The sequence below is a fragment of the Lepidochelys olivacea genome (genome assembly GCF_965140295.1).
Source record: "Lepidochelys olivacea isolate rLepOli2 genome assembly, chromosome: 1".
NCBI classification, from domain to species: domain Eukaryota; kingdom Metazoa; phylum Chordata; order Testudines; family Cheloniidae; genus Lepidochelys; species Lepidochelys olivacea.
The window spans coordinates 245022298-245045594 of record NC_140411.1 but is presented as its reverse complement, the minus strand read 5'-3'; the positions used below and the strand labels follow the sequence as shown (position 1 = coordinate 245045594).

Below are 23297 nucleotides of genomic sequence, written 5' to 3'. Positions count from 1 at the left end.
CTCCCGTAATGAGTGTTCTCATCCTGAACCTGTGGAAAAGCTATTAAACATTAAATTGTGTTCCTACTTAGAGAGCTCCTTCAGATTTGAGTCTGTGTGCAGGATTGTGGTGGGGCTTTCACAGTTGGAAATGGTCACTGTTTCATTACTGCAGTTGGCTGTATGTTACCCCAAAGAGAAAGCAAAATCTGTTTTGGTTTGATTTTTAAATAATCTGATTGGAAACTAGGGCTGGGTGGGAGAAGGGATATTAACTTCAAAATAAAAACAGCTGGTGCTTTTCTCTTAAATAACTGTTTTGGAAAACCACTGTTCAATCCAAATGATTATGGTCAGCACAAAGATCCATTAAGATAAAGACAAAACCTGGCAAAAAAACATTAGAATGGTGGCGGGGTGGATCCTGTCTGTGTGTGTGCATGGCAAGAGAGCGAGAGAGAGATTTTTTTTTCTTCAGAAGTAGAAATACTGCCAATTTTTTTTTTGCTGGAAAATGGCTTTTTGATGAAACAGAGTTTTTTTGCAAAAAGTCCATTTTCCCCTCAAAATATTTTGTGAGGGAGAGGAAAAAAATTCCCAACCAGCTTTAATGTTAAGGGCAAAATTATCCCTTCTGCCAGAGTAGGTAGCCAAGTTAGTATATGTGAGGGGAAAAGAGCACAGGGAACCACTAACTTACCCTCTCACTGTCCCCTCACCACCCATCCCCATGCCAGAATTAGGGCAGAACTCCTCCATAGTGCTTAAGGCACAGCTGCAAGTTATAGCCATATATGCTGACTTGCACATAGGGGCAAAATTTTCCAACTTGAAAGTATAAAGTCAGTTGCCTGAATTAGTAGCCTGATGTTTTCTCAGCTCCAGTTGAAGATAATGTGAGCTGGGAATGCTCAGCATCTCTTTTAAGCAGGATCAGGAGCCTAATTTTGGATTTAAGGGCAAAATTTTCAGAAGCACTTAAGTGAAACAGGAGCCGAAGTCTCATTGATTTTCTGTGTGCACCTAAGTTTTAAGTATTTTTCCAGAGGTTGGGTCTGTGTGGGTGTAGGAGCATACCTGCTCATGGTGGTGCAACCCTCATAATAAATTACAGAGCCCCTTGATAAATTATATTCATCAGGAACCTTAAGCTGCTTCACCTGTACTCTGCTTAGCAATTCATCTCTGCCTGGACAGTTTCTAACATTCCAAAACTCTGAGCACGGTCAAACTCCGATACATTTAAAAAAAAAATCTGAAAAATGTTTCTTTCTGTCCTCACTAACTGTGGAATTCCCACTCTACCCTCCCCAGGTTCCACTGTCCTGAAGTACAGGACAGGGAATATTCAATCAAGGACTAGTAACAGGTTTAAGGTTTGGTATCTCATGATGAACAATCAGTGCTCATTTCCATTACAGCATGCTGTTATTGTAGCCATGTTGGTCCCAGGCTATTACAGAGGCAAGGTGGGTGAGGTAATATATTTTAGGTGGCCTGAAGAAGAGCTCTCTATAAGCTGTAAGCGAAAGACACATTTCAAGAAGTTGGTCCAACAGAAGTTATTACCTCACTCACCTTGTCTCTGTATTTCCATTACAGTAACCCGGTTGGGAATTCATTGTGCTAGCACTGTACAAACATATGAAGACAAACCCCAGCACCAGGAGCTTCCAGTTTAATTTAAGATAAAACATAACTGGTGGAACAAACAAGTGTCTGTGAGAAATGTGGTGGCATGGGAGGAGAATGGTTAACAGTAGTATAAGCATTGCTTTTGATAGGATAGCTGTGTGCACAGTTTGTAGAAGTTCGTTTGTCTGTTTTTAATGGATACAAATAACCAGATTATTAAATATTAAATTTAATGGATATTAAATAACCAGACTACTAGTAGTCTCAGCTCCCCACCTGCTTCCCTATTAACTTCTGGCAGGGTGCTATAGGCATCACGGTGGAAATTAATCTTAAGGAGGGATGTGCAAAAGGCTAAAGGTAGTAGGGTTAAGGATTAGTGGGAAGGAATGTTCCACAAATAAAGGGTGGCATGGGAGAAAACATATAAGTGCTTATGGCAACAATGGATTTTTTAGTGTTCAAAGGTATTTCATACTGCTTGCTCTGTAAAAGAACCTGGAGTTAGAAACTTTAAATCCAAACCCCTGAAATAAGCAATACTGGGTATGAAATAACCACTAAGAAAAGCTGTGTGATGAGATGTGACTGTAACAGACCGCTCCAATGAAAAGTCTGTGACAAGATAATGGGAGCTCATCTTTCTCCAGCCATTTTGTTGTTGTTTGGTGAACAGAGATAGAACATTGTTGTCTGTACTTTTATGTCAAACTCTTATGATTTTTTTAAATATAAAAGCCTCAAATAAATGCTCTGTTTCAAATTGTTTTTTGTTTGTTTTGGATGCACTTCCTAATACAGATACATTCATTACAGTGTAGTTACAGAACAGTCCTAGTTTGTTACAGTTGCCACTAATTCATTTAACTGGAAGCTATATTTAAAGCCTACCTTACTTAGTATTTCCCCTTTTAGTCTCATACTTAATACATGTATTATTTTGTAGAATTCTGGTACACAGCCACATTGCTGTTATAGTGTAATTACTATGAAGTTATACTTTGTGATGTATGTATTTGTTACAAAAAGCTACAATCAGAAGTTAAATTATACGGGTGCACTTGATTTATAGTGTAGCTTTGAATTACCTTCCCCCTGCATTCTTACGGAGGTACAAGGAATTTTTGGGTAGATAATTCAAAGTCCTGATGCAAGTTCAATGTATGTCTCTGGAACTCTCTATGTGGTGATTAGGGCACCTGGCTGGGGCTCAGGAGACTTGGTTTCTAGTCCCAGTTCTGCCACTGGCCTGCTAGATGACCTTGGGCAAGTCACTTCCTTTCCCAGTGCCTCAGTCTCCCCATCTGTAAAATGAAAATAATCATGCTGTGCTCACTTGTAATGTACTTTGAGATCTGTGAATGAAAAGCACTATGTAAGAACTACTAGGAGGTGTTATAATGTAACTATAGTTCCCACCTTATCGTTCCCACTTTATAGTTCCCACCGTATTTTGAAGTGAACCCTTATTTCTGTGTAATACTACATTTATCCATGTAACTACCACGAAGCTTAATCAAAAGTATATAAAAAAGCCTCTTCCCAGCAGCTGTATAAACGGTCATACAGCTGTATCTGTATTCAGCACAAGCATACTGAAGACTGCTGGTGAGAACAAGAGTATATCAGCATTTCCCAATAGCTGGGAACTGGGTCCGTCCTGCTTCTCCCCTCCTGTAATATGAGCTAATGAAACTGTCTGATATTTCCCAGATGTTTCCACTTGTTCTCTGGGCACGTGCAGTAGGCTGTTTGGAGAAGCTGTGTGCCTAAAACTGCAAAGGTGAAAGGATCTTCCTTTTGATACTTCGTGATAAAGAAATTCAACTAAATAATGTTCACATTAAATAGGTAATTCCCTGGGCAGAATTAAACTGCTGAAAGACAATATATCAATCAGAGTGGAAACTGTCTGCAGGTTTTTTGGGGAGTTTCTTGTTGGCCTGATTATTGAGATTAACTTTTCAGAGACTTGAAAATGCAGTTCAGTCACCATATGGACTGGATGTTTTAGCTCAATAGAAGCACCAGATATTCAATTTGTATCTGCAAATGTCTTTTTGCAATTAATGCAAACAGAAATAGTGTCAATTCAATAAACATAGTGCAAAAAGTTTATGGAAAATGCAACTAAGAAAAGTAACAGTAATGTATTGCAACAAATTAGAAGCATAAAATAAGCATTCAAATCCACCTCTGAAAAGGGTAGGTATTACAAAAATATCGTATCCGGGATATACTTGAATGCTGATATTGCAGCTGGTATTTATTTATTTTTTTTGTTTCTATTTGTTTTTCAGTGGTTGCACAGAGCTATTGCAGTGCTTATATTTTGTGCTTTTGGGAGGTGCTTCCCCCCCACCCCCCGTTTCTGAAAAAAGTTGCAGTGTGAATTTCAATGCTAAATATTCTGTTTCCTAAGTTCTTTTCCAGGGTTTTTCACTTTTTAAGGAAATGTTTGACATTTAGAAAGCTATTTTAGATGACTTCTGTGTAGTTTTATTTCAGAAGTGAATTTTTGAAAAAAAGATGGTTGTAGTTGCTAACAATCTGACCCTGAAGATTTTATGACTCTCAATGCTCCAGGTTAAATTGTATCTGGAGATCTGGCTACAGTGCATTTGTCCATCCTGAGACACAGGTAAAGCATCTTTCCAGTTTGTTATATAGAAAGGACCTTAACCATGTTTACAAACCATGCTAAAGTCTCCATTCAGGAATGTGGGAAGTTCATATCTGTGCAATAAGGCTTGAATTCTACAGACAGTGTACACATGCTTAATTTTAAGTACAGAAGTAATCCCACTGAAGCCAAACTTCAGTTTAAGCATGTATCCAGGTGTTGGTAGCACTAAGGTAAATTGGATCAATCATGTTATTGCATCCCCTGCCACAGTTGTGCGTGCAGTATAGACAAGCCCACAGTCATGTTAATGGGTCTACTCACATGAGTAAGCGTTACCCATATGATATGGGCGCCTCTATACTAAAAGCCCTACCAGTGTAAGTTGGCATAGTGAGGAGTGTCTGTTTCCAGATGGTTTTTCGATTGTACCCATAGCCCACGCACTGTTTCGTAACAATGATCCAGGGATACATTGGCGGGGGAAGCAGGAGAGAGGAAAACACTTGTATCTTCTGAGTGCTGATGAGGCAAACTTGCTTCACCCACAAATCAAGCTTCACCCACTGGAGATGCCAAAAAACCCAGAGAAGAGCAGAGAGGGCCATACATGTCCTGTAAAAAGCAGAATTCAGATAGCACAGCCTCCTGGGCATTGAAGCGTCACTAAAAGGGAACTAAGTCAAAGAGCAGAGCTCTTACATGTATCTAAATCCCATAGAAAGGGAACCAAGTCCACAGAGCTCAGCAGATCACACATAGTCATATTTAGGACATCTGCACAGTGTATGGTGCCTGGCATCTCAAGAGGGCAGAGCTTGAGAAATCTGAAATTAAACACATTAGGAACTCCTCAGAAACCTGCATGTTCCATTCTGATTTATATATTGATGTTTCCCATACTATTTCTTCAACTGGGATTACAAGGGGAGAATTTTTTTACATGATTTCCCTCACCACAAAGCAGTTTAAAAGGGACGATCCTTTCCTCTTAGGCATTTTAGGCACAATCCATGTGGGTATGTGAACTTGCTCTCTGTGCTGGCTGGAAAACAAGGGGAGAGTTCTCAGAGCTGTAGATTTCCTGTGTTTCCAGGTAAACATACTTAATTGTGATGGGTGAGAATGAGGATGTGGTAGCTACTGGGAACAGCTTTACTTTCCTTTATGGATAGACTACACAGCGCTGCAATGTTCAGCGCTGCAACGCCCCCCTGAGTGCAGCAAGTTTCAGCGCTGTAAAGCACCAGTGTAGGTAATGCACCGGCACTGGGAGCTGCGCTCCTCATGGAGGTGGTTTCTTTAGAGTGCAGGGAGAGCTCTCTCCCAGCGCTCTGCTGCAACTACACAAGCTACGGTAAAGCCCTGCCATGGCAGCACTTTAACGTCTCCAGTGTAGACTAGCCCTAACTTTCGTTCCAGAATGTTCTACTTTGTTTTCTCTTCTGAGAAGCTACATGGACTTGGACAGAGAATAGGTCTTCATTATTAAATGATTTCTTTTCATGTGTCATTACATGTGCAGGTCCGTGAATGTATGTAGGAAATGGAATGTTTTCCTGAAAATTCCATGTAATTACCAGAATGTTAAGAAAGCAATTAAAGATGCTCCATTCCCAGCTCAGACATATATAGCATAATAGAGTCTAATTGCATACTTAAGTACTTGAATCAGTTTGGTAGTACACAGGAATAAGGGTTCACTTGCAAATATGGGAGCTATATGACCATTGCATATACAAACCCATGTAAGCACACAGGAAAGTGAATCTGAAAATTCCATCCGATAGCAGAGGTCAGGCAATTCAAATATATTATAGTATAAACTATGTAATTAAACTTCAGAGTCTTGGATTTTATAGTAAATATGTGTATCAAAAAGTATATCTTCGTAGTTGTTACATCGGTGTTACCATGGCGTTTGTGTACCAGGATTCTTTAAAAAAAAATTAGTGGTAATTACATGTAACAAATAAGAACTGTACTGTAAATACAGTGTAACCACACTGTAGTTAATATATATGCATGATGAAGTGTATCTCACATCTCTACTTTTGCCATTAGCACTTCTTTTTTAGCAATTCTAAACATTATGGGCCCAGTTGTTGTTATTATTTGTATTATGGTAGCATGAAGAGGCTGCAGTCAAGACTGGGGCACTATTGTACTAGGTGCTGTACAAACACCTAGTAAGAGACAGTCTTTTCCTCCAGATTCTGCCACCTTCAGGTTGAATAGCACCTTACTTAGGGCTTGTCTACACTGGCAATTAACAGCGCTGCAACTTCCTCACTCGGGTGTGAAAAAACACCCCCCTGAGTGAAGCAAGTTTCAGCGCTGTAAAGCACCAGTGTAGACAGTGTACCAGCGGTGGGAGCTGCGCCCCTCGTGGAGGTGGGTTTTTTTAGAGCGCTGGGAGAGCTCTCTCCTAGTGCTGCGCCGCGACCACACGAGGCATGTTAAAGTGCTGCCAAGGCAGAGCTTTAGCATTGCCGGTGTAGACTAGCCCTTAGTTAGTCTGATTCTTACAGAGTAAGATACTATTTAAGGCCTTGTCTACACTACGGGGATAAGTCGACCTAAATTACGCTACTCCAACTACGTGAATAACATAGCTGGAGTCGACATAACTTAGGTAGATTTACTGCAGTGTCTACACCACGCTTCTTTGATGAGAGATGCTGTCCCATTGACTTACCTTACTCTTCTAATTCCGGTGGAGTACTGGCATCGACTGGAGAGCGCTCTGCGGTCAATTTAGTGGGTCTTCACTTGTCAATCGCAGCAGCCTCGATCCCCGGTAAGTGTAGCGTGGAGGTTAGTGAGAGTGAAGGTGGCAGAATGGGCTTTATATATGTCGTTGTTCTGAATGTCAACCATAGTCTGGTATCATTAATGTTACAGCACTCTTCCGGTATCATGTACAAATTATACATCTGTAATTTATGTAAGCTTCCAAAATAATAATTACATTTAAATTCCTACATGTAAGAGGGGAATAATCTGTGCACAGGACCTAAAAACCATGAACTCCTGACTTCTAATCCTGCAGTGGCCTTGGATAAATTACTCAATCTCTTTTGTTCAATTTCCCCATCAGTAAAATGGGCATCAGAAAAGCTACCTGGCAGAGGTGTTTTGAGAATTCATTAGTTTGTGACACACTTTTCAGTTGTAATCTTCTGTATTCTTGCAAAGGATTGTGTTATACTTTCTAAGATTTTTGGTTAAGAAAAATAACCTGCCTTTCACATATAGTGCCATGTACACATAAGTACTGTTGTGCTATGTGGTACTATGTTTATTACTGTATTTATAGTTGATGGGTGTATAATTTAGAGCTTGTCAATTCATAGAAGTTGTAAATAGATTTCGGGGGGGGGGAAGAGTTTGAATTTGTTTCCCTGAAAAATGAAGTTAGCTTAAAAACTATTATTGGGCAAGAGATAAAAATGCTGAAATCTTGTACATGAAGTATAATACTGGAAATAGCAACTTTCCCCCCCTCCTGTTTGTTTTTCCAGTATGGGGTACTGTATCCTTTTTGTCCATGGTTTGAAAAAGCTCTGTGCCTGGTTAAATAGATGGGGAACTACTGCCCTGACCCTCTCTGCTTTGCTGCTGCTGCTGCTGTTCTCTTGGAAAACTGTGAAACAGAATGAAATCTGGTTGTCAAGAGAATCCCTCTTCAGGTATGATCAGCCACAGGAAAACATTTGCTATCTCTCTATCTTTAAATTTATTTGTAAAGAATCAAGAAATACATGGCATGTTATTGTTGCATGGAACAAATCATTTTTATTAAGTAAAAGGAATAATTCTACTATTATGTTGTTGCTTGCCATTTTTATATAGTGCCAAAAAGTGCATGTTTTTAATAGAGAGAAGGAAGACAAGGTTCCTGCCCTGAGGATCTAGTAGTTCAGATTATACATTTTAAATATAATATGTGCTCTAAAAGAGAGAGGTGGGTAGAGGAATTTTACATAAAACTAACATAAAGATCAATATTTTAAAATGAAATTATTACTAACAAAAAAAGTCAAAGCAGTTTTTGTGGGCAGATTTGAACATTCCCCTGCAGCACCATGACCCAAACTGGATTATGCTAAAGCAGGGGGTCTCAACCAGGTCTGGGAGGTGTGTGTCCTGAAACTTCTTTCAGTTATGAGGTTGCAGTCCGGAAGATATTGAGAACCACTGTGCTATGGTGTGAGAACCAGAAGGTGAAACTGCCTGGAAATAAGTGACATGAACTCTTCAAGCTGAGTGAAATGCAAAATGTAAACAAAAGGAATACTGAGAAGGAAATGTGATCTTTAACATTCTTTCTGGTTAAGTAGGCTACATTTTTATTAGTAACACAGAGAAAGAAATATGTCCTTGTGGGATTGTTTTGTTTTTGTTTCTCAAATAAAGTAAATGGAACACTGCTGAGGAGACTGAAAGGTTTTATAAAGGATAAAAGGAAGAAAATGACTTACCAGTAATTATTTTCTCACCTAATATCTAAAACCATTGTGCAAACACTGATATCAACACTGTATCTGCATATGAACAAACTTTGATTTTGCAAATACGACTATTTTTTTAGACATTTTAGTTTAAAAAGAAAAACCCAGCAAAATCTTTGACTCAGTGATAATTATTGCTGTGCCTTTATTTAAAAAATACTATTATATTCTGTAGGTATGGTTCAAAACATGGTAGTAACACCACTGGAAAGATGTAGAATGTATTTTAGAAAAATTTTTATAATGGTAGAAAGTAGGGCTGTCAGTTTAATTGCAGTTAACTGACGCAATTAACGCAAAAAAATTCATCAAGATAAAAAAATGTATTGCAGTTAATCGCAGTTTTAATTGCACTGTTAAACAATAGAATACCATTTGAAATTTATTCAATATTTATGGATCTTTCTCTACATTTTCAAATATATTGATTTCAATTACAACACAGTATACAAAGTAGACAGCACTCACTTTATATTTTTATTCAGTTTTGTTGGCAAACTTATTAAATTTACTTCCTGATGCTTTTTCAGCAATTGTCTAGTTGTGAGGGCATCATGGTAATGCAGGTGATTTATACATCAATTGTTTAACTTGATTTTCAGAGCTATTCACCAGAGCAAAGTTTCATTTTCTCATTATTAATGGGGATGACATTACTGCTAAACCTTTTTATATATGCCATGCTATAGAAGCAGATGGAGCTTTGTTAGAGAGATATTTTTGAAAGATATGGAATAGGAGCTGCTTCAATATAACACAATTCATTGCCTATCTCCTAAAACACGTTTACCTCTTAAACAATGGAAACCATGGTGATGAGATCCTGGGCTCAGATGCCAACTCATTTTAAGCACTGGATTTCAGTCCAAACCTTCCAGGGTTAATGCCAACAATTCAAAAGAAAGCCCTGGCCTTGCAGTTTGGCAGACTCTCTTCCTTTTGAAGGGGAGGAGACTGTAATTACTTGTTTGGTGGTCATAAAATCACCTTGTAGCAACTGCACTTGAGATGGATTCAAGAGATATTGTTGACTGGATAGACAGTTTTTCCCCGCTCTTTCTGAGAAACAAAGAACTCCTGGACTATTTCATGTGCAGAATTAATAAGCTGAATTCGTTCCTAGTTTAACTGGATTGAATTCATTGGGGTTACATTAGCACTGAGGCATCTGTTCCTGCCTGACAGTCTTCCAATTTGTAATATTTGCTCATAGAACACATGCAACCATGTTGTCAGTGTGGTTTCAGCAGCCCAATGACTTGTGGTTTATATACTTGCTCTTCAAAACTGCACTGTTCTAATCTGCTGAGTAGATGGTGGTGCACATGCTCCTGGCATCTGCACCCCTTTGAATGGAGATGCAAGCACGAGTTTTGGCTTTTCTTTCATTGTGATCATGAGTGTGTCCATATGTGCAGAGATGGCTGGGCTGGGAGAGACACTGCCAACCTTGATTTGGTTGCCAAAGCAGATCTACCATTGGCAGCATTTGGAAGAGGCAAAGAAAACCACAAGAACTTAAGATAATGGGGACCTGGCCCCCTTCCACTTTATTCTCAAAGAAAATGCTGTTTTAGTAGTCTGAGAAGGTGGAAGATCAAGTCTCCTGCCTCCTAAATTCTTGTGATTTATGTTGCCTCTTTCCTTTGCTCTTAGTGGCCTAGGGAGCAGGCTCAGTACCTCTTCCTCCCTGTTGAATCTGCAGGCCAGCATAAATCATAGAATCATAGAATATCAGGGTTGGAAGGGACCTAGCAAGTAGACCTAAGCGAGCCCTAAAGCAAGTAGGTTTGAGACAACAAAGGCTCCCTCCCTGCTGCTTGCCAGAACTCCTCTGTCATCTCACTTCATGCTGTGGGTGGCCATCTTATGGATGTGGGGGCTACTCGGGGGCTGGAGATATTTGATAGCTGCTCCCTGGTCCTAGGGTGCTGGAGAGAGATCTTTGGGCTGAGGCTTGGTGAGAAGAGCTATGCAGTAGCATTAATAGGGAATGGAACTCTGGGATAAGAGTTCAGATTGGGCTTTTAGGGAACAGGAGCTGGCAGGGAAGTGAGAAAGGTGCATTGACAGGGAAATTCTGTCCTAGGAGAAAGTGGGGGAGAGGACTTTTGACTAGATTGGGTGAAGGGGAGACTGTCAGTGAAGACAGGGGAGAAAGGAAACAAAGAGAATGAATGCAGGGAGAACAGCAATAAGCCAAGAGGGAGAAGGCAAGGGGAGAAAGTGGGGAACAACAGGGGCAAATAAGAGGAAAAATAAAAGGGGAGCAAGGAGAGGAGGAGACGAGCACAATACAAACTTACATGTGGGAAAGAGACAAACATCAACTGATTTGGTAGATGGTGTTTGTCTCTGTGCATAGGCACACTTGCACGTTGTGGGGAGAGTCTTTCATATAATTCCTGTTTTCTCCATTCTCCTTTCTGTCTCCCATTTCAGCTTTTCATTAATTGTTGCTTTTTGTCATGTCATTTTGTGTGTCGCATCTATTTTTAATTCCTCTCTGTCTTATCCTTGAATGGACTGTGGTTCTTTGGTTTTGGCCATTGAGGGAGACTGCCTCTATTATATACAGATTTCTCTAACCTGGTCAAGATGCACTTGAATGTATAACATTGTAATGGGCTGGCCTCCTTCAATGCACCCCTCATAGCGTAGGGTCACGCTACAGGCAGCCTGCTTCACTTTCCCTTCTTGGACTGTTTAAGCAACTTTTCTCCATTCCCATCCTTTCTCAGGTTCTGCTTTGTTAAAATAACAAACATCCAAAAGTCCTTACAAACAAAGGTTTTTCTTCCTCCACACCTTCCTGCCTGGGGGCCCTTCCTGCTTTGGCAGTCCACAGCTGGGCCCTACCTGGCTGGAGTCTCAGTCCTAACTCCCAGGACTCTCTGCTAGAGCCTGCTTACTCCTAACAGTCTCTAAGACATGAGCATTCCCACTTTTCACTGTAGACTCTTTCTAGAGCAATCACCATGATCCCTTCCAGGTGTGGCTCATTCTGTAATTAGGGTTGCCTAGCCCCAATCCTCCAGGGGTGTAAGCCAGCCTGTTACAAACATGGTACCAATTAATCACATTACACTCATTTTTATCATATACTCAGGGTGAAATTCACCCGGGTGCATGTAGCAATGCAAGGCTCAGGCACTGTTTGTGCTGGCCGTCTCTACACACAGATTAATTTTACCCACTGAGAGCATTCCTTCAATCACAAATGTTATAATGTTAGGAAACTGAGACAATATGCTATCTGAAGGTGTGGTGGCCAAATACAAAAATGCACTGTCACCACTGACATTAATTAACCTGGTGGTTTGCAACCTTCCACACAAAAAAACAAGGATTGATGGATACCCCCATAAGGGTCATCAGAGCTCAGTGGGCCAAGAGGGGTCTAGACTCTGCTCCTCTTTGCTGTACTACCCTTCAATCAAGCTACCTAGTACTCTGTTGAGCTTTAGAACAGCAGTTCTCAACTCAGAGTCTACGAGCCCTTTCAAGGGTGCTGCGGGGCCCCGCGGTTGAAAACCAGAGCCTGAGCCCTAGCACCCCTCAGGAGGCTGAAGCCAGGAGGCATGGGGCTGAAGCCCTGATTTCTGGCACCCCCCACGGGGCTGAAGCTGGGAGGCACGGTGCTGAATCCCAGAGCCCCACGCTCTGGTGGTCCCTGTGGGGCAGAAGCCCTGAGCCCATGGGCAGAGTTGGAGACATGGAAGGCATTGCCCCCCCTAAACTGTAGCACAAGAGCATGGCAGTTTGGGGGCAGCTCCACACCTCATCCCCCCAGCCAGGTCAGAGGTGGGAAGCTGGAGCTGGGCAGCATGGAACAGCTGCTCATCTGGCTGGTGCCATGGAGCGGGCAGCGACAGCGTTTCCTGGTCTCCTGCTGGTGCCCCGGGTTGAAGCTGCTCCCCAGCTCCAGCCCCTTTTGCTCATGCAGCAAGTAAGAGCTGCCTGGGTGGGGAGACCCCTCTGGGAACAGGGGGAGCCCTCCTGGCACACAGCCCCTAGCTACGCCCCTCCTGGCACCCTGAGCTACACCCATGCCTGAAGACAGCCCCTAGCTACCCCATCTGCACCGTGAGCTACTCCCCTTCCCGCACACAGACCCAGCAATCCCCTCTCTGCACTTTGAGCTACTCCCCTGCCTGCACACAGCCCCTAGCTATCCCCTCCCTGTAGCCTAAGCTGTTTTCAAACTTTTTGAGCCAACCCCCCACCTTTGAGTTATAATTTTTGGTTGCGTGCCCCCACTCCAAAACCCAGACAGGCTGGGTGCCCTGCTGAGGTGAGTCATGGGGTAGAGGTAGCACTCACTCCCTGGACCCCACCATCTGGAGTTGGCCAAGCCCCGCTGGCCCCTGTCCCCCCACAAATGGAAGTCAAACTATGCCTATACCCAAGGCCTCTGACCCAAGTCTGTCTCCCCTCCTTCCCCCTGGACCCTGGAGTTTTTATAGCATGTCAAGGGGGGTCTCAGAGAGAAAAAGGTTGAGAACCCCTGCTCTAGAAAGAGTTTCCACATCATCCCCAACTTGGGAGAGTGCTTTAAATTGCAGGTCTGCTCTGAAAAGCAACTATGTAAAAATGGTTTCAGAGTAGCAGCCGTGTTAGTCTGTATCCACAAAAAGAAAAGGAGTACTTGTGGCACCTTAGAGACTAACCAATTTATTTGAGCATAAGCTTTCGTGAGCTACAGCTCACTCCATCGGATGCATGCAGACTAACAAATTTATTTGAGCATGAGCTTTCGTGAGCTACAGCTCACTTCATCGGATGTCCGATGAAGTGAGTTGTAGCTCACAAAAGCTTATGCTCAAATAAATTTGTTAGTCTCTAAGGTGCCACAAGTCCTCCTTTTCTTTATGTAAAAATGGTACTTTTTGTTTACGAGCAAATCGGTTTCCTGAATCACTGATTTAAATCTTTAAATCACTTTAGTCAGGTAAAAAAGAAGAAGAGGACAAAGCAATTCCTACTTTTTACTCCTGTTAATTCTGCAAAGAGTGAGTTGGCTTCTATTCCATTTGTGCATCATCAGCTGAATGTTTTCAGTTCCAAGCATTTTACGCTTGTGAAAATCAACGGGCTAGGGCTGCACATGTGTCACTGAGGGAATAATTGGCCTGGAGATCTTTTATTAGTGGCGATGATTCACAAAGCAGAAAGAACTCAGCGCAGCTTGCCTCCCAGAGCCCAGGTTGGGTGTCCAGGACTGACGATAGAAAATCTTTTTGCTTATAAACTGAGCACAATTCATGTGGGCATCACTGAAAAGCATTAAAATGGTGCCCCAGAGAGACTGACTTGTAAGAGTAGAACCTGTGCTTTAGGACAGAATGGGGGCTACTGAGAGAAGGTTGTTTCCAAGCATTGGCCAAGTAGGATTTGGCTAACGATGATGTTTGAAGTTGGGAGTGCTACTGGTAGTTAACAGGGTGTTGTATCCCGCTAGGATGACTTGTAGCTTTATCTCCGAAAGGAAATATGTGCAAAATGGCTTGCATACATTTATCTTTCATTTATGACAGTTAAAGGTAGCAGGATAGTCAGCAGGGAAGAAAAGCCTCCTGAGAAGTGACTTTCATGCTCAGCGGATCTGTTTCTTTCTGGAGTTGGCTTGGTTACAATAAATTCTGAGACGGGGAAAAAATTGGAAATACATATTGGAAAAATGTGTGTGCAGTGCTGGGAGGGGGGCTTGGTGGGAACAGAAATGGAAAAACATTGTGTGCTGCTTTGTTGTTTATACTCCACCCTTTCCCATTTGGCTTTGGTTAGGAACATGATTGTTTCCTCTTTCAGTTAGAGAACAGTGTCCTGTTCTAATCAAGAACCACATTTCAGAAGTGTTATTTATTTACCTAGGCATTCATCCTACATGTACCTGGTGTAGTGTCTGTTCTTGAGGCATTCAGTGAAACTGCTTATACTGTGTCATAAGCATTTGCAGGATCAGCCCATCAGCGTGGATATGAGAAGAATAAATAGGTCAACAAGAATTATTGGCTGAGCACAGAGGAATAAAGAACAAAAAAAGAGCACTAATACAAATATTATCCTTCCTTCCTATCCAACATGCAGACATATGGTAGAGAGAGAATGTTTATCTAGGGAGGTCTTAATAAATGGAACCATAGTGATTGATTAATTATACTTAAAGGGAAACTGTCAAAAGAAAAATACTATTTAAAAAATGCCTGTCTTACTAATAAAACTGTGGTTCATTAGAACTGAAATACGTAATGTACTTCTCACCACATATTCATTTTGCTGTGTTCGGGCTGGGACTATAATGAGCTCAATCACTCATCAGAGTTAGGCCACTGAATAGCTCTGAGATGGTAACAGTTTTGAGCCACTACCTATGTTTTCACATAAAACGTAGTCATTGATGTAATGATACAATTTCCATATAAGAATTAATACTCCAGTAATGCCCAGAATATTGTGAGTACTTAATAGCTCCCAAGCCAATGGAAATTAATGCAGCCATAGCATTCACACGTTACTTGCTGCTGGTGTATAATATCTTTGTAAAAACAACTATAGAGAATCATTCTCTTAAGAATAGCATCAATTAACTGATTTAGTTCAACAATTAGTCACAGAATGGCTTGTGCCTTAGTGCTTCCTGATAAATAATTTAGAAACACCTTATGGTTAGGAAACCAAACAAGTAGTGATTTTTAACTCTTATAGGCAAAGCACAGATCTGTTGTGCTGAACACTAAGTTACGGTGGATAAACCTGTGGAAGGGTTCTCCTTTCTACCATGCACGCGCATTCGTCTGCCTTTCCTTCTCTCATCTCCACACACACTGATGCCATACTGCCCCATCCTCATTCCCACCAAAGTCCAATATGCTTTCTTCCCCTTTTTATCCAGGCCTCCTATGAGACATCTACAACTGCTCCTCTCCTGGTCCCATCCTGGCCTAATCCCATGACCTTTTACAGTGGTGTGGGTCTCAGAAGTAGCTCTTTAGTCTCTCAGGTGGACCAAGACTTGGCTTCTTCTTTGGAAACTAATACGTCAGTGCACTCTCAGATTGGAAAGGAGGAACAAGCCAAAGCCTGGCAGAAAGGCTGGAAATGTGCTGATCTCTGCAATTGCTTACTATAGTTAGGAGGATCTGATCTGGTGGATGGGAAGAAGGAAGCAGCAGTAAAACAAGCGTACCTTAACCAAATTGTGTGAAAAGGAATAGGGCTGAGGTTTGAGCCAGTTCTTATTCTTTATGACATGAACCAATTCACCCATCTCTATTCCTAATAACCCTTAGAGATCCTCTGGATGTCTGGAAGCTATATTTCTCTGCTTTATGTAACAACAAGAGAGTGCCTAAGTTTCTAGCTCTTTGTAGGAGAAATGATTTATGATGCGTCTTCTGTTATTTCTTTTAGTGTCCAGCATCATTACAGCATTTCTCTTAGGGCCTGTCTCCACTTACCTGGGGATTGACGCACAGCGTTTGATCCACCAGGGATCAATTTAGCGGGTCTAGTAAAGACGTGCTAAATCGACCGCCAATCGCTCATCCGTTGACTCTGGTACTCGAACAGAACAAGAAGCATAAAGTAAGTCAACAGGAGAGTTTCTCCTGTTGACCCAGTGCGGTGTAGACACCGCAATAACTCGACCTAAGATACGTCGACTCCAGCTACATTATTCACGTACCTAGAGTTGCGTAACTTAGGTTGCCTTATCCCGTAGTGTAGACCTAGCCTTAGAGTCGCACGGTTTTGCAGTCCTATGTAAATCTAGTCATCAAACAGCTGCTGAGTCATGCATTTTATTGATTTGGCAATGGGTGGGCATTTGTGTGTGTTTTTCTTCCTGTGTTCTAAGTGATAATGCCAATAGTTCAGCTCCTTCTCAGCCCCAGGTACACTCCGCTCAGTTTTTCTGCTGTTTATAAATACCTGTTCAAACCACTGTGCAGTGTGCATCATGCGTCCCCCTCTAGGGGCTGATTCAGACAGACTAGCTACCTACTGCCATGTCCAGCTAGTGGACTTAGGTCAAGATTTTTAAAAGTGACTAGTGATTTTGGTGCCTCGGTCTTTGGGTACCCAACTTGAGAAGCCTTAAAAGGGCCCGATTTTCAAAAGTTGCTAAGTGCCTGCCCTCTACAAATCAGGCCCCTTCAGATTCTATAAATTGGACATCCAAAAATTGATGCACCTAAAATCACTAGTCATTTTTGAAAATGTAAGCATTAGTCCTTCAGCTCCAGCGGCAGAGGTCTTTGGTGCTAGAAACCCCATGCTTAATCCCTGGTGCTAGCCTGTGATGAGGATGTTGCATCTACACATGGATGTGTATACAAAACTGGATCTGTTTTGTATAGGCTGAAGCTCTGAATCTGTGGGCACCTGTCTTAACAGTTAACCTCTTTCCATTTTTTGTTCCCATTTGTAGGTCAGGTGTGCAGACTCTGCCCCATAATGCCAAGGTACACTACAACTATGCCAATTTTCTGAAAGACCAGGGTCGTAACAGCGAAGCCATCTATCACTACAAAACCGCCCTCAAGTAAGTTCCTTGAAACCACTATTAAGACTGTTTACTTAAACTTCCTCTTGTGGCACACGAAGTGTTGTGTTTTCTCTTTTCCTAACAATAGACACCTCCCTGGTAGCAGTTATGGCTTAACTTGAAAGCTCTTTGGCTTTCTCCCACTGTGTGTGTGCGCCTGTGAGAGAGAGTTAACTATGTGGCATTTCAAAGTTTCCATAGCTACACATTGAGTTGTGAGGTGTCATTTACCCGGCTGAATGTACACTGCTAAATGGGAGGGAGTTGCCATAGCTGTATTTGCAGGTGCTCAGGCCATTTATATTAATAAATTATTAATGGTGCATGTATGAAAAATACCAAGTCTGTAACCAGCAAGGTAGAGTAATGATAATACTTAACACTTATACAAAGCTTTACATCTTCAAAGCACCATCTAAACACTGACTATTAATTTATCCTCAGAACATCCCAGCTTGGTAGGTGGGTAAATAGTATTATCCCCATTTTACAGATGGAGAAACTAAAACAGCAAGATGAGTTGACTTGGCCAAAGCCACATAGTAAGTTTGTACCAGAGCCAGGATTATAACTCATGGCCTCATGATACCCAATCCCACACTTACTCCTACAGACCACGCTGCCCCTCAGTATGGGTGCAGCAGTGCAGCACCACTGTAGTTAAGGTTGCATCCTGAGTTCTGTTTAAAGATTGATCTTTCTAAACTCTAAAATTGGCAGGCTTGATCAGATTCCTTTGAAATTTGGTGTGCCTCAGCATCATGGCCGGGTCATGGGTGTCCAGATCTGGTAGTCAGAACCAGACTCTGCAGTCATGAGACAGGAGTCAGGATACCAGGAGGTCAGAAGTAGGAGACAAACTGGAGACCACGACAAGTCAGATGCCTGGGGTGAAGCCGGAGTAGGTAGCAGGACTTGGGGAGGGAGCAGAAGGCACACAGAGTAGAGTGGAGCCCAGCTGTTCAGACAGCTTTCTGTTCCTGCTGTCGGCTTAATTAAGGCCAGCTGGCCAATTGGGATTTCACCAATCGGACCTCAGGGGGCGGAGCCTCACACTGGGGCTGGGCTTTGTGCGTCCCAGATAAGCTATTGTCAGCAGGTTGTCAGGTGGCTGCTCCCATAAACCCTATGGGCCTGGGTTTGAGACCTGTGGGTCAAGACACTCAGGAGGGTGAAGGATAGGGTTATTGACCCCAATGTGGGGTCATGGGGTTGTGGAAATATGCCTCCCCTTCCCCAAATAGCCAATTTTCAAAAAGTTTCTCAGGTGTGTGTGGTTTTTTTGTGCTCAGAATTAGAGATCAGGCTATTGATAAGATGATGGCCAGAACAGTCTCAATCTGTCAAGTTTTACCAAAGATAGTGCATGGTGCCCGCTAAATCTTTTGGGGACCCAAACTAAGAACGGTATTTAAGAAAAGGTATGTTTTTACAGTGCATGTGTGCTAATCCAGAAAAATGGATAGAGGGCTTCCATTCCCACCAGTTTTTACATGCTTGTCAAGCTTGACTATTGTTAGTGCTCTAAAATCTGAATGGTTACTTGGATTGCTTGGTAATTTGTTGTGGCCCCCGGAGGCCTGGGGCAGTGTTCATGATCCAAATTTGGGGTCAGTTCATCAATGGGTTCCTGCATTTCAGAACTCCCAAAAATAATTTCCTTCTGTTGCCTTGTGCAGCCTGGCCCCACAGCTCAATGAATGGGCACCCTTGCAGCATATAGCCTCTTTCTGAGTTGTGGAAATGGGGAAGGGGGAGCCTCTCCTAGAGAAGCAAACACAAGAAAAAGAACAACAATAAAAGACCGAGAGAAAAACAGAAAGCAAAAGCCAAAGATACAAAAAAAAAAAAGAATCACAGCAGAGAGGAAAGAGACAAAGACAGAAAAAGAGAAAAGATAGGCAGAAAAAAGAGACAGAAGAAAGGCATGTAGGACGTAGCTTGGTGCAAGGGAACATGTGCATATAAGGGGTATCATCCCTTGCAAACTAGGGGTTCTGACAGAAAAATGGCTGGGAACCTTTTCTTACTGATCTGCAGCTTGCTTAGTCCCTAAATGTGGAGGAAGGACAGAAATTACCTCTGTCCAATTAGACTGTGTCTGTGCTAATGCCCTCTGGCAAACTAAGGAATAATATTGATGGCTCTGAAACGGAGCCCCACCCAGTCATGATTAGCTGGAAGGATGGTATTTGCTGCCACCCACCATGTCTGGAAAATGGATGTGAGAGGCATTGGACAAAATTTTGGACAGGGATACTGAGGACATCACAGTTTTTTTTTTTTTTTTAAAGAAGTATTAGCAAATGCTACCCATCTGTAAAAGTGAACTTACTAGTACCCAGGGCTGCTTAGCCACTCCCTCCTCCCCATCTTGACGCTGCCACTAGTGCAGGCATCTGTTTGTGTGTTCCTCAGAGTTTATAGTATTTGCTGACAACAGATTTTGCTCAGCTGTCTCTCTAGCTCAGCAGCACCCAAAAATCATAATTATGGTGCTGTCTTCTGCTCCGCAGTACTTCAATTATACAAGAGGCTATTTTAGAATTGATTGCAGGCCATGTTTATTCAACTTTATTAGATATGTAGCTTGTCATGATGATGATATCTGCAGTGCTTGTGTCATGTAAAAGACTGGATTTTCAAAGGAACTGGGTAGCTTCAGCTCCCTTTGTCTTCAGTGGGAGCTGGGTTGCTTGGCACCTTAGAAAATCAAGCTGCAGGTGTGCATCCTGTGGAGTTAACGTTCTAATCCTGTTAATAAGATACATAGGAAAACAAATGTTGTCTAGTGCTTGGAGCTTAAACTAAGAGTTGTCTCTCATAGGTTCTGCTTCTCACTTTGCCATTGACTAGCGGTGTTACCTTGATCAAATCATTTAATCTCTCTGTGTCTCAGTTTTCCACATCTGTAGAATGGGGATATTAATATTTATCTATGTAGTGCTACTCCTACTCCACTTCTCTGTCCATCTTCTCTCTTCTCCTGTCTCTTTTTCTCTTTTTTTTCCATGTTGTCTTTTCTGCCCCTGTGCCCGCTCCCTGACTGTGTGTCACAGAATGTTGGGGCCTATATACTAAAATACAAAGCAGTGTAGGTACAAAATTGTAAATAGACGTCCACCAAGAATGCTGTACTATAAATTACGCACAATCGCTCCCAGTTTTGAAAAGTCCTGAGTCAGTAGGTAGGTCTTGCATCATACATTGAAATTCAGCAAATTCCAGCTCTGTTGAACCAATGGAAAAGGTTAGTAAATAACATGGTGATGGGTGCAGTATAGGATCCTAGATACATGCCATAGATACAAGCAAATCCCAGCGCCAGGCTTCCTGCAGTGAGTATAACCTGCTCCCCAGTGTTCCAGTGTAGAGAATGTTAGCAACAGCACCCAAGCTGATCCTAGCTGTTGCACCAGCTCTTTCTCACAATGTGACTGTAATACTAATGATACTGGGTCGAATTCTCTGTTGGTGTAAGTTATTGGAGTCCCATGGAAGCCAATGAATTTGTTACAATTTACATCAGCAGAGAATTTGGACCATTAAAGTTATGTTTGGCAGTCTAGTGGTAATCCACTGTCCTGCCACATATGGATCTAAATTTATCTACTGATCTTGGTCCCTGTGGGACCGCTGTACTCTTCCCTGGGGAAGGAGAGAGTAATTTACACCACTTTAAAATAATCTCCCTTAAGAGCAGCATTGAGGGGTTCAGAAAGGAGCCTCACTGAACCACCCTCCACTAGAAGGAAAGATTGCTATACCACAGAGTGTGTGAAAGTAGGGTGAAGGAGGTTTAAGGGGGAGAATTAGAGAGGCTATCATAGGACTTCAGTGACACTCCCAAAATGACAGAGGAAACTAGTGGTAGCACAGAAGGCTACCATATAAAGACTGAGAGATCAGCAATCGTGGTCCCTTCCTCCTGTGTCAGTGATGGTGGGGAGCACTGCAAAGGTCAGGTATGCAATTGCTTGGAGTTGGGAAAAGGAGAGCCTTGCATCACCGTACAGCAGCTCCTTTGCGTAAGGAGCAGTGTTGGTGGCCCCTTGATCATTTTAGCTTGCTTTCAGAGTTTTATGGCAAATTGCAATTGATATAGTTTTTGTTGCATTTTTAATGTATATGAGATTAAGTATAAAAATTTGCTAAACAAAAATTATCATGATGTCACAGTGTACTTGGATGTCTTAACTACTCACAAAATTACTATTAATAATAATAAAACTTAGCACTTACAACACCTTTCAGCCAATGTTTAATTACTGTGCAACTATTTAGTGAAGTACCGTAACACCCATGTGAGGTAAGTAATATTATAACTGTTATACAGATGAGTAGATTGAAGGGCACCTGGGTCACACAGTAAATCAATGGCAGTCAGGACTAGGTCTCAGGAATCCTAACTCTCAGTGTTTTAACCATTTGTTTACATTCCTATTATTCCCAGATCCTCAGCTGGCATAAATTGGTGTTGCTCCATTGATTTCAATGTAACTAATCAATGACACAGAAGAATGTATTTTCTGATGATAAACCTGCAGGACAATATATTTCTAAAGGACAGAAGTCCCATTGACCACCTCTTAAGATGAATGTTTGTTTAAAATGGCTGCAGATCACTCTTTAGAAAATTCATTAAGCACTCAATGTGGAGGACCCAATCATGAAATGTTCTGGTTTATCTTGGCTTTGTGAATTAGTGTGTATTTATAAAAAGAAAAGGAGTACTTGTGGCACCTTAGAGACTAACCAATTTATTTGAGCATAAGCTTTCGTGAGCTACAGCTCACTTCATCGGATGCATACTCTGCAGTTTCCACAGTATGCATCCAATGAAGTGAACTGTAGCTCACAAAAGCTTATGCTCAAATAAATTGGTTAGTCGCTAAGGTGCCACAAGTACTCCTTTTCTTTTTGTGAATACAGACTAACACGGCTGTTACTCTGAAACCTGTGTATTTATATACTGTGCTGTAGCTGGGGAACATGAAAACCGAGACCAAATGTAAAAATATAGAGGAACACGATCATTTTAAAGAAAAGCTTAACTCTGTATGTGCATAAGTGTGCAAAAGTCTCTCCTTTGTGTCAGGTTCGGAAATGAACATTAAATCTAACCTGGAAGCACAGCCCTTTGGGGATGCAAACTAACATATGTATAAACCAGAGTTCATGAATAGTTGGCATTCTGGAATTGTAGTAATGGGTTATAAACCTTTTAGCTAACCTGCAATGGAACAATAAGCACATCACTGTAATCGACCTCTTTGGTAGTTTCTCAATCATGCTGTAGTGGCCCCAGAAGAAACTTGTTGCTTCACAAAATAAAAATAAATTAAGGTAATAAAAATACGATATGGTAATAGGGTAAGGAAAATTACCTTTTAAGGCTAGTCTAAAGGCTTGCTGCTGTTGCAGATTTTCTACTTCTGCTAGTTCTGCTTGAGACCCCCCTGTTGACAGAGATCAAAAAATATTCGTCTTACATGAAATAAATCTTGTCTGATCACCTGCGTGAGAGAGAGAGAATATCAGGTCACTCAATTTCATGCTGATGTGATGAATATTTACAATGTGCTAATGAATACTACTTGTTGTTGTTGATCGCTGTTGAATTTTGGTGTTTTTCCGTTCTTCCTAAACTCTGTGTTGCTGAGGAGACGTTTTTATTATTCATCAGGAATGAATGTAAGCTTATGCACATGGGTGAATATAGCAGAGTTTTAAAAATCAATTCTAGGAAAGTGGTATTATCTCTTTAATAAGTGTTCTGGCAACAAAGGAAAAAATGCAAACTTGAAAAATTGTGGTAATTCAAAACTAAGTTTTCAAAGTGGCCTCATCCCATCCTCTGTATTTCCAGGGCTAAAATTGTGGACACGAAGTTTTAGACATGAAGTTTTTGTTGGCTGAGTTTTGCCCCCCCTGAATCTTTGGTTTGTGTGTATCAACACATTTGTGTTAAGGAATTGTCATGTAATTAGAGGCTTTG

General features: G+C 41.7%; 1 protein-coding gene across 1 annotated transcript in view; it reads left to right on the top strand.

Moving 5' to 3' along the window:
• Window positions 1–23297, top strand: part of TMTC1 (transmembrane O-mannosyltransferase targeting cadherins 1) — a 175791-nt gene that overhangs the window by 108612 nt on the left and 43882 nt on the right. Inside the window, exons 10-11 of the mRNA XM_084647478.1 lie at window positions 7762–7929; window positions 17183–17296. Of these exons, the coding sequence (XP_084503604.1) occupies window positions 7762–7929; window positions 17183–17296 (282 nt within the window). The remainder of the gene's footprint in view (window positions 1–7761; window positions 7930–17182; window positions 17297–23297) is intronic.